At 41.3% G+C, this 14,933-nt stretch overlaps 1 protein-coding gene across 1 annotated transcript; it reads right to left on the bottom strand.

The window, feature by feature from the left end:
* Window positions 1-644: 644 nt before the first annotated feature.
* On the bottom strand, window positions 645-10,869 carry LOC118409027 (TNF receptor-associated factor 2-like). Its single transcript, XM_035809899.1, has 7 exons — window positions 10,663-10,869; window positions 5,136-5,219; window positions 3,064-3,168; window positions 2,728-2,892; window positions 2,406-2,567; window positions 1,501-2,295; window positions 645-1,089 (listed from the first exon to the last, which is right to left on the bottom strand). Exons 1-7 carry the CDS (start codon window positions 10,804-10,806, stop codon window positions 865-867), a joined length of 1,680 nt encoding a protein of 559 aa, XP_035665792.1. The 5' UTR covers window positions 10,807-10,869; the 3' UTR covers window positions 645-864.
* Window positions 10,870-14,933: the final 4,064 nt, after the last annotated feature.

Genomic DNA, 14,933 nt, shown 5'->3' with positions numbered 1-14,933 from the left:
TCTCTTAGATTCTTTCATTAAATGTCTATCGTTAGAAGTTTCCTTATTAGCTGTTTATTAAAGATACCATTAACATTTAACAATTCCCTCAGTTATCACCACTTTTTTGTTTCTTTTCTCCACAGTCGTATAAAGGGTCCTAGCAATTCCCCTGTCTTAACAGATCTTGTAAAGAAATTATTATCATCTATTCACATCATACTGGATAATAAAATGAATAATAGTGCCTAGTACGTCACTTTTTTAGGATCTGAATGTCCACAATCCATGTGGCACACCAACAGAAAGAGTCAATCTGTCTTACTACGTGATTTTACTTGCCATACTAGCTGGGTTTTACTTAAATGAGGTACTGGTCGACCTTAGTATAATTCTAGTATTTGGTGTTGTTGTTGTTATTGGTTTGTCCGATTACTTTCTGTTCGCAGCCAGGGGCTAAATCGCAAGTGTCTGGAGCAGCTGCCATTCGGCGCTAACTCAGTTGACCTCAACACGACAGTAATTGTCCCATGTGCGGCCAAAGGACTGTAGGTTTTGAACCACTCACACCGGGTAGGACCTATACTCTTTTCGATAAGTGCAGTGCCAGTAGTGGGTTCTTTAACGTGCACGAGGTGTGGCTCTCCACCAACACGGGACCTCCATTTAACGTCCTATCCGAGGGACGTCCCTAACCACAGCTAGGCACTCATTTTCACATGAGTGAAGTGAGGAAAGTCGTGTAAAGTGCCTTTCCCCTGGGCACAAGATCGTTGACACAACAACGGATTCGAACCTATGGATTATGGATCGAACATTCTGTCGATTGCGTCACAAGAACCCACTTCATTTGTAAGCCAACCACTTCAACAAATATGAATAATTTCAGTTGAGATCAGCGGTGTCTACTATGACCCTTAGGAACATTGTGTCGTCCCTAACATAGGCGTGGCTGCTGCTGTCTAGTTGACTGAGCGGCACGAAGAGCGGACATCCACTGGCGATGTTCATGTCACTGGTGGGCCGCTGGAAGGACGAGCTGGTCGGGTCAGGACGGAACGCGTCGATCACGTGTTCTCGGTTGTTCTGGTCCAAAAGCATGAAGGTTACCTGGTGCAGAATAATTGTTACTGAGATATCAATAAGAAGAAAGGAGAAACAGCCTATAAAATCTAAGATGAATCTTTGATTCAGAACGAAAGGAATAAAGAAAAACTGTAGCATTAAAAAGTATAAAGCTACTCAGGCATTACATATCTTTCTTTCCTTCGTGTTCTCTTCTTTAATCTGAATATAATAGTTATAACAACTCAATAAACGTGTTTTTCATGGCAGCACAAACAAAAGGACCATTTGGCAAGCTTTTCGAATGGTCAGTATGAATGTGGGTACTGATAAGCTTTAAACGGAAGTTCATTGTTACACTAGGCATAATGATCTTATAGCCTGCTGTACAGATCGGGTGTAACGCTGAAGGTTGACCGATTAAGAACATGATTACGATAGTTGATATCAACTGACCTTTTGCCTGAAAGGCCAGCGCAGAAGTCCATCGTAGTGCCCCCTCATGACGACGAAAAACAGGCTGACATGAGTGCCCTTCCCCATCCCGTCTCCGTTCAGGTAGATCCGGGCGCACATCTTGTACCCTGTACGGCTGGTGAAGAAACATGGCGAGTAGAAACTTGCCGTCTTTCCCGTGATGGCGTCGTGACGCTTACGTGTAAAGTCTGCAATTTTCCATGTCAGGATGCCATCGTAGCTGGTCAATTCGAGGGTCTGGATTCGGAGGTCTTGTTCCGCGAGGGCAACGTCCTTCAGGGCGATGATCCTTTCCAGAGACCTAACCTTCCTCTCCAGAGTCTCGATGATCTCCCTGTCCTGACGACGTTGTCGTTCGTATGCCTCCATCTGGGAGCTGCACTTCTCGATCTCACGATTGAGAACGGCGACGATCCCTTCAAACGTGCCGACTCTGGGTTCCCATGCTGCAAGTTTCTTAATCACGTCTTCAACCTTTGCCCGAATCTGTTCCACTCGATTCTCCAGTGCCTTCAAGCCGCTTGATCCTGACGCCGTTGCCCCTTCGGACTGGTAATCGGAAATCCTCTGCTCTAACTGAGTAATCTTGCTTACTTGGTCCTTGAGGGTCTTGTCCAGTCGAGGAATGGCAGCTCGCATATTCTCGCGTGCCTCCACGTCCTCATCTCGGAGCCCCTCCACGTTTGTTGCCAGTTGGAGGAGCATGGCCAGAACCATGTTGAGATGAGCTGTGATGGTTTTCTTTTGGTGGTCGCCATGTTGCTTCCTCTCCAGCTACAGAATGCAAAAGTCATATAAGTCAAGCATGACCACAGGGCCAATGACGATGACAAAATCGATGGGTTCTTAGTATTGTGGCTTTTGTGTGGGAAATAGTCTCTTACCTGCTCCTGACATCCGACTGGTTCGAAGTGACACGGCAGTTTCATGTTGGGACAGTCTCCAGTCTGCGGATGTTGATGGTCCTGCAGCTGTGAGCGAGTCAGACCCTTCTTACCGCACCACTTACACCGGGCAGGGGCCATGGGGCACGACTCCTGGTGTTTCTGATTATCATGAAAAATATTTCATCACAAAAGTTGTTTTGGTCAAACAAGATAAACCTCTTTTTGAAGATAAAACATATGGAATATTTTTAGTAATGCTTGTTTAACTCAACACCCTGCTCAATTATTCTGTAAAGAAATATCATTTGTCAAGACTTACCGCAATGTCCTTGAATGGGAGGGATTCCTTACACCACTGACAGGCACTAGGTCGTAAGGCACAGGTGTCTGTAAGATGTTTGGAAAGGTCCTTTCTTGGGATTCTCTCCCCGCAGTCTTTGTGGATGCAGGCAATCTTCTCATACTCACACTCACCACGGTGAGCCTGTACAATCAAAATTGTAACTATAAAACACCAGCAGTTGACATCACATCGACAACAGCTAGAGACGTTAATACCATTCAACACCCAGAAAGAATTAAAACTTCGAATCAAAGGGCAATCTCTATCATTCAAGAATAATATAAACATTTACAACATTAAAGAATCATTTACCTGAAGTTGATGTAGGAGTCCTTCCCATGTGCAACCATCATCGTTGTTGTCACAGAACACTTCAAACTTTTGAATCTCCTTCTCAATTGCCCTATCTGGAAATATCTGTTTATCAAGAACATTGCATGTTAAATCTGTACTGAATTTTAATCATAATGGCGTCGTGGCGTACGACGTACAATATGTATATATGAAACTCATCCCTATCCCTGCATCCACACACCGTGGACCAAACCGTGTGGTTGACAGATGGATGGCAGAGGTGATGTTATTTTCATTGAGATCATGCCCTGTTGAGTGACATGTGCTTTTGTTGGATCAGAATGACTGAATCACTGGATAGTAGATCAAGACTAGTCGCTGCAAGACAAAATTACTGTAGTGATCCGTGCAATGTAGTTTTGCACTCACATTAAACTTACACACAGACGCGTGCGTGTGCAGAAACCAACACACAAACACATCGTGACATGCAAACGCAATCACACTTTCACACAGACGCACCCACGCCCACATACGATACACGCAGCTAGACACATACCGACACACACGCAGCTAGACACATACACACACACACAGCTAGACACATACACACACACACGCAGCTAGACACATACACGCACACACACACACACAGACAGACACATACTTTACTTAAACAGACACGTACACACACACACACACACACACACACACACACACACAAACAAACACACATACACATGGATGGGAACCATCAATGAGTCGTTGTCAACAAGTAACCCATAGGCATGGTTACTTGTTTTAGAAAAAACTTTGAACAAATGCCTTTTCAAGCATGAGAGTTTCATCAAAATGATCCTAAAGACATTCCCGTTTAAGGTTGATCCAACTTTGCAAAAGTCGCTGGTCAAACCGGGTGCACAGTTCCTGGAGTCTTTGAAGATGTATGCTAGGCAGTCCACCCTGGTATCCCTTCGAAGCCAGGTAAGAGGTATAGACTGCTGGGCTGGTTCATTCATGCTGTCCATCTCCGTTGCTGTGTAACCTAAAGGGATAAAAAGTATAATAAATTAAGAACCATACAATTTAATCACACCTTTACAAATCTTCGTTCTTCAAATCACATCCATGAAGTCACCGAAGTTCCTTCAGGTCCTCTCCTGTAGTAAAATATAATGTAGACATTGGTGAATAATATAGCCAAGCGCAGTAAGACAAGCAAAACGACTTAATTCTACTTGTACATTAACGTTACATAGATATTGTTGTCATCTAGGGAAAGTCATGATGTATGGTGTGTAAGCTATGATGAGCATAGACAATAAGTTGTTCTTCCGCCGCAGCAAAATGAAAGGTCATCTGATTACCATGTACCTCTTGTCATAGTATCATTGGACTCCCCACATTCACCACCCATCAACTTCTCCAGGATCACGTTCACGACCAGGAACGACAGGGCCCAGTCTGTCCTTGGAGCTAAAAGACTAATGAACATACACACATACGCACACACGCACGCACGCACGCACACACACACACACAGTACACATACACACACATACACACACACGCGCGCGCACACGCACGCACGCACGACTAATGAACGCACATACACACACACACACACACACACACGCACGCACACACGCGCGCACGCACATACACACACACACGCACTCACGCGCACGCACGCACACACACACACGCAAGCACGCGTACACACGCACGCACACACACACACACGCAAGCACACACAAACAAGCACACACACACACACACAGACAAGCACACGCACACACACAAAGACATACACACACACAAACACACTGACAAACACACTGAAAATATAACCTTCTAAATAAATGTTTCCGTGTGTTCGATTAAACAGGCGTATACAAAAATTTGATTTTATGTGATTTGATTTGTAGAAAAAAAATTGACAAGAAATTGTTTAAGAAGAAAGTGTGATTAGACCTCCGGCACTGGTTTCCCTTCAAACCGCACAGTACAATTGCAAAGTACAAGAATTTGCAATAAACTTGATTTAATAAAGGTATCCTACGTTAAATACTGAGTAGCAATCGACTTACCTCTCTGATATTGATGCTCTCGCCACAAGACCGTACCTTACATGTAAATGGCCCTTCGTTGGCCCTGAAGGAAAATGAATATTTCTTAAATACCATGGAAAACATTCTTGAACTAGTTAGATTGTACTATCTAACACAAAAATTGGACTCACCAGAATTTTCAACTGAACAGCACCAGTCTTTGAATAAAGAGACTATTTTCACACAACCAATGCTTTATTCTCACCGACGTTTCGGTGACCGTCTGTCACCTTCTTCAGGGCAGTTCTGACTGGTTCACATTGTACTGCAGGACAGGTGTCGCTGCTCACAGTGACCTACCAACCTGATGAAACTATTCACGGATGCAGCACGAGTCTTTGTCAAGGAATGAACAATCCACTGCTGTCATGACGTCACGGTATGCAGATGGACACATGACAGCACTGCTCACTGCGTCACGTATTCTGTCTGCATAAGCAGCAGTGGATTGTTCATTCCTTGACACAAACTGGTGCTGTTCAGTCGAAAATTTGGGTGAGTCCAATTTTTGTGTTGGAAATTACAGTTAAACTTGTTCAAGAAAGACTTCTACCAACACAGATGAACTTTCAAGATCATGGAAAATATCATATCTTGTTTTAGGTAAGTGTATATTGTTTTAAAGTAATTGTGTTTCAGAAATCAACACTTTCTTATACTATAATACATAAGGGGAGGAATCCAATGTCAAATAGTTAACGCGCAGAATAACCAAGATTGTAAAAGCTTTTAGTAAATGTTTGTAGATTTGGATGCTGTATTTTTCATGTATTATCGACAATCGAACTGTTGTAAATACGTGCTTGTATATGTATATGTTACGTATTTCTAAACCCTGAAATATTAAGGCATATCACAATATAAACTATTACTACTAGTACTGCTCCCGCTATGCTACATGATTGCTGATTTTCTATTCCCCTTGATATGATAAGGTGCATACAGTATTTCTGCTTTTGAAGCAAGTTTCCATCAAGAGCTGACTAAAGGCCCCCTCTCACTTGACGTGCGGCACGCTTGCGGCATTGCTGCGTTCAAAAACGCAGATGTACCGCCACGGAACCTAGAGGTGCCGCCGCGAAACCTAGAGGTGCCGCAAGCAAACCTAGAAGTGCCGCAAGCAAGCGCGACGTTTTTGGCGACGCCTGATTGGCGAGCCTAATAGTATAGTGAGCGACCATTTGCAAAGAATTCTAAAAACTGTACAGGCATCTCAGGAATTTTTTTTCCGCGCATCATGCCGCGCATCATGCCGGACTGAACCATTACCTCCACGGGTATGCTTTCCAGACGTGTGCACAGCAGTGTATTCTCGCGAGGCGATTTTCGATTGATCGCCGTGCAAAATTGAGAAAAGCCTAGGACTTCAGACGTACCAGAATTGTAGTATGTAGTATGGTGGTCATGGAAATGTAAACATTTGAAACAGGGGATAAAGGATGGTTGAAATATGTTCCTCGGAAAATGACCCGTGAGTCGTGGAAATCACTTCCGGGTTTTGCCGCGCATCATACCGGACTGAACCATTACCTCCACGGGTATGCTTTCCAGTACCAGGTACCAGGGCACATATACGTGTGCACAGCAGTGTATTCTCGCGAGGCGATTTTCGATTGATCGCCGTGCAAAATTGAGAAAAGCCTAGTACTTCAGACGTACCAGAATTGTAGTATGTAGTATGGTGGTCATGGAAATGTAAACATTTGAAACAGGGGATAAAGGATGGTTGAAATATGTTCCTCGGAAAATGACCCGTGAGTCGTGGAAATCACTTCCGGGTTCGTTCGTTTGGAGTTTGGAAAGTTTGGTGCGGCCTTCTTCACCTTTGATATCTTTGTTTCAAAAATGCAAACTAATGTGTGAAACAAGCATTGTTTGAGCTTAAATGATGCATAACATGTGGGGTTGTGAGATAGCGATGTGATAGTTAACATCGCCATTAAAGAACGTTATATTTTGGGTAGCGTTTGTATGTGTGTCTGTTTGTAGAAGACCACCATAACTCTAGAACGCCTGGATGGATTGTATTAATATTCGGTATGTGGGTAGGTCTTGTTGAGACCTGGAAACGATTAGATTTTGGGTCCCCTAGCGGCCTGTTACGGTACTGCAGCGGAACTTCCTTGTTTGATATCTCGAGTTCTGGACATGTCGCGGCTATGAATTTTAAGTTGTAGACAGCTTTTGATGCCGTGAGTAAGTGGTATAGGTTTGGGCCCCCTAGCGGCTTGTTTTGGAACTGCAGGACAGGTGTAGTGTCAGACTTTGAAAGGGAATAACTCAAGAAGGGGTTGACGGATTGTTATGATTTTTAGTATGTGGATAGGTTACGTGATGCTTCATATAATTCTATATCAATTATGCAGATTGGAAGCTAATTTGCATAATTGATTGGAAAATCGTCTAAACATGCTCAGTTCAATTATAGGACCATTGCAACATGTGACCTTTGTAACTTAAAAAGAGAATATTGATAGATATATATTGTGCAAAATAAAGATCTAATTTGAATAATTAATGAGAAAATGCTTTCATGTCATTGTGGTAAATGGCGGGAATTTCATACTTGTAGCATTTGGAAGTTATGTACAGGTGAACATCGTTGTATATTGATTATGCAAATGAGGTCCTTATTTGCATAAATTATCAGAAAAAGCTACAAAATCCTCCTTTCTTAACATATATTGCGCACGTCTGTTTGGTGAAGGAGATGATCAAGTTATATAATTTATGCAAATGAGAGCCTTATTTGCATAATTAATGACGAAGGTATGGGGTCGTGGAACTCTAGTTCAACATGTGTGACTTGTAAGTGGTGCGCCGCATCCGGACCATGAAAAACGGCCGTATCTAGAGGCGTAAGTGCGCGTATGACTCTACATCAGTTATCAATTCATAGCCGCGTAATAGGGCACTCAGTCAAACATATAGCATATGCAATTTAAAAATAGAGAAATATAGATAGACATAAAATGATACAAATTGTTATCTAATTTGCATAATCATTGAGAAATTGTTATAATATCAAAGTGGTTGATGATGATAATTTCATTCTTGCAACATTTGGCAACTACGATATTTGAACGTTATTAGACATACATCAAGTAAATTAGGGTCTCATTTACATAAATTATTAGAAAATACTACAATAGCTTTCTTTGCTAAGACTTTGATATTTCTAGCATATTGTTATTTAGCTAGAGAAGATGATCAACTGATGATATGATTTATGTAAATGAAGGTCTGATTTGTAAAATTGATGAGAAGCATTCACATTATTAGCTCACCCTTCACTCACAAGAGAACCCCTTTTGACAGCAATCCTCTCTAAACATTAATCGCCAGGCGAATGGAATACGACTATTAAAACCCATTGATAACAACAATCCTTGATATTTATAAACAATAAAACCGTCGCCATGGCAATAATTTTAATTGCCACACTTTTTTAAAAAGTTTAAAAATAACGCAAGTGGCAAGATGCCGCAACAGTGCCGCAACAGTGCCGCAACGGTGCCGCAACGGTGCCCCAACAATGCCCCAACAGTGCCGCCACCATGCCCCAAACAGTATCAAGGATATATTTTGCCTATTTTACACCAAGAATCAAAAGTAAACATCATTTTATCACCGAAAAACTATTTTAGATGCATTTCTAATAATTTTACAGCGGTTGTCGATCCAGTTAAAACACTGCGAATTCCAGAAAACTTACCTTGTATCCGTATTCAGAGTTAACTTAAAAATACATCTTTTGATTTATTTAATGGAAAGTAGGTCAGTATTTTATACTTGAAAACAAAAAATAAGCAACTGGTTTATCGATTAACCTACGGATGTAGAGATAAAGGTTATCGTACAACGTTCAAAAAGAAATTATTTATGTTGGATGAAAACGAGTTTGCGTTTGCGTTACAAGCTAATCATTGCTGGTAGCCTGCCACCGATAAAATACAAAATTGCAGTCATTCAGACCCATGGGCCATATTTTTCTCACTTTTTACAAATATGATAGAATTAGACATCAATAGGCTGGCAAGCCATCCGCCGACAATGGAAATACTCAGCGTTATACAAAAAAAGTATGAAATATCAAACATTTTCATTTTAGAAATTTGCAAAATTGGTGAATAAACATATAAACATACATAATTACACATAACGTTACATGGTGCAAAACGTACACATCGAGTGAAATCTGGTATATAGTTCGTGTCCGTTCATTTGGGTCATTTCCTTTACTGTAAAAGTCTTTCAAGGTTATTTATAGCATATGTACCATATAATCCATTATCATAAGGGAAATCTTTTCATTATAAATCTCATTTTGGGGCATTCTCATCATTTTACGGTGATTTTTCATAAATTGACAACGCTGCAATTGTCAATAACATGTTCATTTAGTCTAGAAACGCAACGCGGCAGCACGTCAGTGTGAGTGCAAGACAAAATCGGCGAAATTAACACAACAGTGCCGCAGTGAACGAACGCAGCAATGCCGCAAGCGTGCCGCACGTCAAGTGAGAGGGGGCCTTAAACCATTGTTACTCAGAAGGGGCAAAGGTCATTGGTTACGGATAACCGGTATTGACGCTAAACAAATCGTTCTTTGGCAGTATGCCAAGCGTCATAGCAAAGCCAGGTGTTCCATATCTTACCACCTTTGTTTGCCTGTGAGTCATCAGATACAATTGTACATGGGGTTACACCATAAGCTGTTTTAAAATACATTCATCTATGACTATGACTAAGTTCGTCATTCACAAAAATAGATCATAGTCATAGGCGAACCTACCCTGGAGGCCATCCGGGATCGGGCAGCTAGGACCTACCCTTTATATAACTCCTTCGGGCTTAAACTCCCCCGAAGTGCTAATGTGAGATTGTTGGGCTGACTGCCTTGGCTCCCCGAACAAAACTTGCTAACAAACCTCGCTCGCTACCCGGTCCTGTCTGGCTCCCAGGGTAAGGCGAACCTCGCTCACAGCCCTTGTAACTTGGCTTGCAGCGTGCTTTGCTCGCGTTAGTGATCAAATTCTTGCCATAGCGAGCAAAACTGCTTGTATGTAGCAGAGCTTTGACAACGTGCACATTTGAAACTTTTTTGGATGTCCTGGTTCAATGCAAACGTAAGGACATTTAAAGTTCACGACCTTATCCTCTAACCTAACAAAGTACGCTGTGGACACTAACGGTTCATTGGTACCAAAGAGGTTTTAACCTCCTTGTTTGTACGGGGCCATTTACCGTCGGAACAGATCATTTGTTCATTTCAGAAAATACTAGAAAATACTCAGGGTACACTCTGTAGAAACAGATACAAAATTGCTAACTAACTACAACGTTTGCTGATAATACAACTTTATGTTCACTGTTTCTAATATAAAACTGCAATCATATGCAAGTATACTGCTTATGCCCCATGCCACGTGCGGGATGTCTTTGTTCTGACTGGAATTCTGAAAAAAAAATTGAGCGAAAACTCGACGCTACCATACTCTACTCACCGATTCAGGTCTTCCAGGCATGATTTACAGTACCGATGTCCACAGGATGTCTGTCGTGGCTCATTCAGCAGCAGAGTACAACAGGAACAGCAGTACTTCGGGTCGGTCCCCTCTCCCTTCAGTTTCACCGAGTAGCCAGGCATTGTTCAGAAGGGTCCACAATCCTTGGTAAGACGTCCTATTGTTCGCACAGCAACCAGCCTAAAGATAAAAACATAAGACTTTTCACTGTAAAATTAAAAGAAAAACCGTACCATATATGTTCGAGATTTCTGCCATATAACTGATACCTATCTAGATTTAGAGCAAATATTCATGAGACAAAAAGTCTGTATTTTACTCACAGGTATACTCTTTGTACAGGCCTGTACAAGTGACGCTAATCACACAGCGCCCATTGGCTGTTGTCGATCTGCATGTAAACTCCTTGGAGATCATTTTAGTTACTTTTACTTTCATAAATATAGATGACATATTCTGTACAATTTATTCAGTTTTAATTGTCCACGCTCTGTACACTTACTTTGAGGAATCTTCAACCAGAGAATGATCATGAATATAAACAAAATATAGTTTCGAATTCGACCACCCCCACAGAAGCATAGAACTACAGCATATAGTTTGGCAGTTTGCCAACGTCGGTACCGTAGGTCATGGCTAAACCTTGGCAGCGAAAAAAACGACAGGGCCGCAAAAATATCAACAACTTTCACAAATACTCATTTAATGTTGAAAATACAAAAAAAAGTATCAAGCTTAACCGGTACGTTCAATTATTGAACCGCACTGGTATTCGATAAACTACGTCTGTTGTATGCTCATGCATTGTTAATTGTATCGGGTGTAGTCATGTGGTCTAATTTACATACTGTGGAGAGAATGAGTCATGGGGAATCCCCTCGCCGGTGTTTAACAACAACAGTCAACACGCAGATCATCATGGTGGAACAAGCAACCTTTTTCAAGTTCAGTTTATAGGATTAGCATTGTCATAGGTACAAAATTTTTTTTCTTTTCAGATCGACGTGAAGAATAGTCGTTCCTGTGTTTTTTACCGATAACTTCTCCACGGACAATTCCAACTATACATATTGTTATTCGTATCTCCAAATTAAAAACCTTTCTACAAGCCGGCGTTTGACAGAAACTCAACAGAAATTTCGGGGATATAATTTCCATGGAGACAGGGATCTTATTTTTTGCAGGTGAGGTTGGACAAAACTAATTTGTTAACAGATGTTTACACTTCCTGATTTGAGCACAGATACATAGGTTACAACTATGTTATTAATATACGTAAGTTCAAATGTCATGCCTACCTGCGAGAAAACGAAGATGCCAGTTTGGAGCTCTTCAACGTGGACTTGATAGTTGAAAATGAGTGTCTTTGTCACGGAATGAGCTTTTAAAGGGTTGTCATAATCTATGATTCACAAGAACGTGACAGACTCTACGTGCATGATGGAAAGAACCATTGCTAGCTAATACCACACCCATCTCCCTTTGATGATCATGTATTTCTAGATCTGTGCATCGATCAAATAACTGTAAAGAAATATGTGGTGATACGATATTTCTTTCACCAACATAGTGGAGACTATATTACATCACTGTAATTGAATCGGTATGAAAACCATGTTGTTGACAAATACGATCAAGAACCTTTGAGACATATTGGTTTCATACATTTGATATCTTATGTTTATAATGACGGTATACCCATACAACGGGACTGTACATTGAGCGTTAGCATGATATGTTGCCCTGGCACTATGTCAACATTCACACAAAGCTCAAAGGTGCTTACCGCGACGTGCGGCAATCAGCGTAGCCTGTTTGTTTGAATATTGACTCTCTACCCTAACATTCACACATAGCTAGGGCTGGGTACCGGTACAGAAACGTCAGGTCCAGGTCCGGTTCAGGTCCAGAGGATCAGGTCCAGGTCCGGACCTGAACCTGGACCTGATGTAGTATGACTCATACCAATGGTCCATTTTAACTACAAAGAAATATGTTTGGTGGAGTATTAGACTTACGCTGGCGTTTTAAAATCCTACAACGCTAACTGCACCTGTACAATTGGCTGTAAAACTTGGTAGAAATGACTATAAACTCTACTCTACTTCACTCTTGTCATTTCCTTCCATCTGCAAGCGCCAAAACGTGTGAATGCCTGATAAAATAATCTGTTAATTTTCTAATCGGTCCAACATCCGGTCCACCTAATTTTTTCAGGTCCGGTTTTTCTGGACCGGTCCAATAAGAAATACCGGTTTCTGTACCGATACCCAGCCCTACACATAGCTCAAAAGTGTTAACCGAGACGTGTTGCACAGCGTAGCCTGTTTGTTTGAATTGACTCTCTACCCTGACTAAACATGACCACAAGACCAGGGGTCTGGACTTTGACACTTTTAACGTGAACAATCGGACCTTGCAATTGCAAAACAAGTTGGAGTATAAGAATAAATGCACTGACTTATGTTACGTTGTGTTAAACTAATACATTTCTGTTTAAAGTAAACATTGCCGACATCTAACTTACACAATGCAGTGTTCCTTTGGTGGCTCATTTGATCTTTAGTGTTTTAAACATTTAACGACCAACGCCTATGAATAGTGCAGTGGGCCTGTGGCCTTTGGAAATTCAAGTTAACTGTTATTGTAGGTGGCCTAGTTCTGCATTTTTGCAGAACTTAAATTCCCTCTTGTGCTCTGTTTCTAACACTTTTCTTTAAATGATTTTACAGGACCATGAGTGATGCAAAGTGTACAAGGGAAAAATCGGATCAATAGATATTGTCACACAAATAACGTGTATGTCCTGTACATGTTGACAGGTATTTGTAGTCAAACGTTGTTGTATACGTATAGAATGTGACATACCCAGTGACGATGATGATATAGCTTTATGTGCAAGAAGGTAACGTTAGCTTTGTGCATTCACTGTATATTGAGATTTTCAATGTTGACAAATTAGATGAGGACCAAACTGGTTTTAAACATTTGGTACCTGATGTTTGATGTTCCATATGTAGTTATGTATAACACTCGCGGTTTAAAGTTACGTCGTAGTGGCTGTGTATATTGTTGTTTTGCAACCTTAATGTATGATACTAAAAGAATAATTTGCCTCATTTACCAGCAGATGATATATGTATTGTGTTAGTCGACCGCAGGTCGTGAGTCAGCCAGAAGGGCTATCTGACACCTGCTATGTTTGACGTGTCACAAAGGTAGACTGAAGACCTTTTATTTAAAACGTGCACGTGCATGCTTTAAGCTAGTAGCATATGTATGACTCACTTATCTTCTCTATGCAAATAGGACAGGTGAAACATCCTAGAGTACACTATACTAATGCACAAACTATTGCTTTATGCTCAGATGTACACATGCCATCTTGTATGCTAGATATCTGGTGAAATAACTTCATATGCATGTTAGCTGAGCTGTGTGCTATTTCCTACTTAAGGAACTATATAGGTGCAGAATCGTAAGAAGCATGTCCACTGACCTCAGTCAGGTGGATGTGCATCATATCTGCTTCTCTTGCCTGCCATTTTCCTCGAGAATATCAAATGCAACTGCGCAGTTAAAATGCCGTCAGGGGAATCCCCTTACAGTTTGCACGCGCGGTTGCGCAAGTCACAATAGACCGACTCCATTGCCCCTCCCATCTCCGTCAAAACGTAGGACTATAGTATAAAGTATAAGGACATAAACATGCAAATATCTCACGGACATGCAGCCAACCTCTCATTGGTTGAACCGTTAATCATTATGCCGCCATTGGTTGAATTGCTAATTGTGAAAGCCAGTCAGGATCGGTGTATTGCGAAATACAACTGCAACGTTGGTTACACAGTACACTTACGTCTTCATAAATTAAACAAACGTTAACGTTGTTGTACACACTTCAGAATGCCCTACCGTTATTTCAGCGCAACTAATAGATTTGATTTTTTAGCGTGATTCCCTCAATATAGTGTGAACCGAATTCGAAACGGTTTGAAACGTCAGACTCAGAGTACTCCGCAGGTGCTCCCTGTACCTGTACCTAGCCTATATATAGATATACAAAGGGTATTACGTACATGTAAGATTCAGCATTACAGCTTGTTTACCTAACATGCGCCTACTTCGCCTTTCTCATTCTTCAGGCAACAGTTTCACAAACTACTATATAAAACATTAAAGTTTACACAGTTTCCTCAATTTCAACAATTTGCCATTTTGAAATTTGTCGCTATGTGTGTTATCCGCA

Source organism: Branchiostoma floridae, unplaced genomic scaffold (genome assembly GCF_000003815.2).
Source record: "Branchiostoma floridae strain S238N-H82 unplaced genomic scaffold, Bfl_VNyyK Sc7u5tJ_818, whole genome shotgun sequence".
NCBI lineage: Eukaryota > Metazoa > Chordata > Leptocardii > Amphioxiformes > Branchiostomatidae > Branchiostoma > Branchiostoma floridae.
This window is presented reverse-complemented; position numbering and strand designations above follow the sequence as displayed.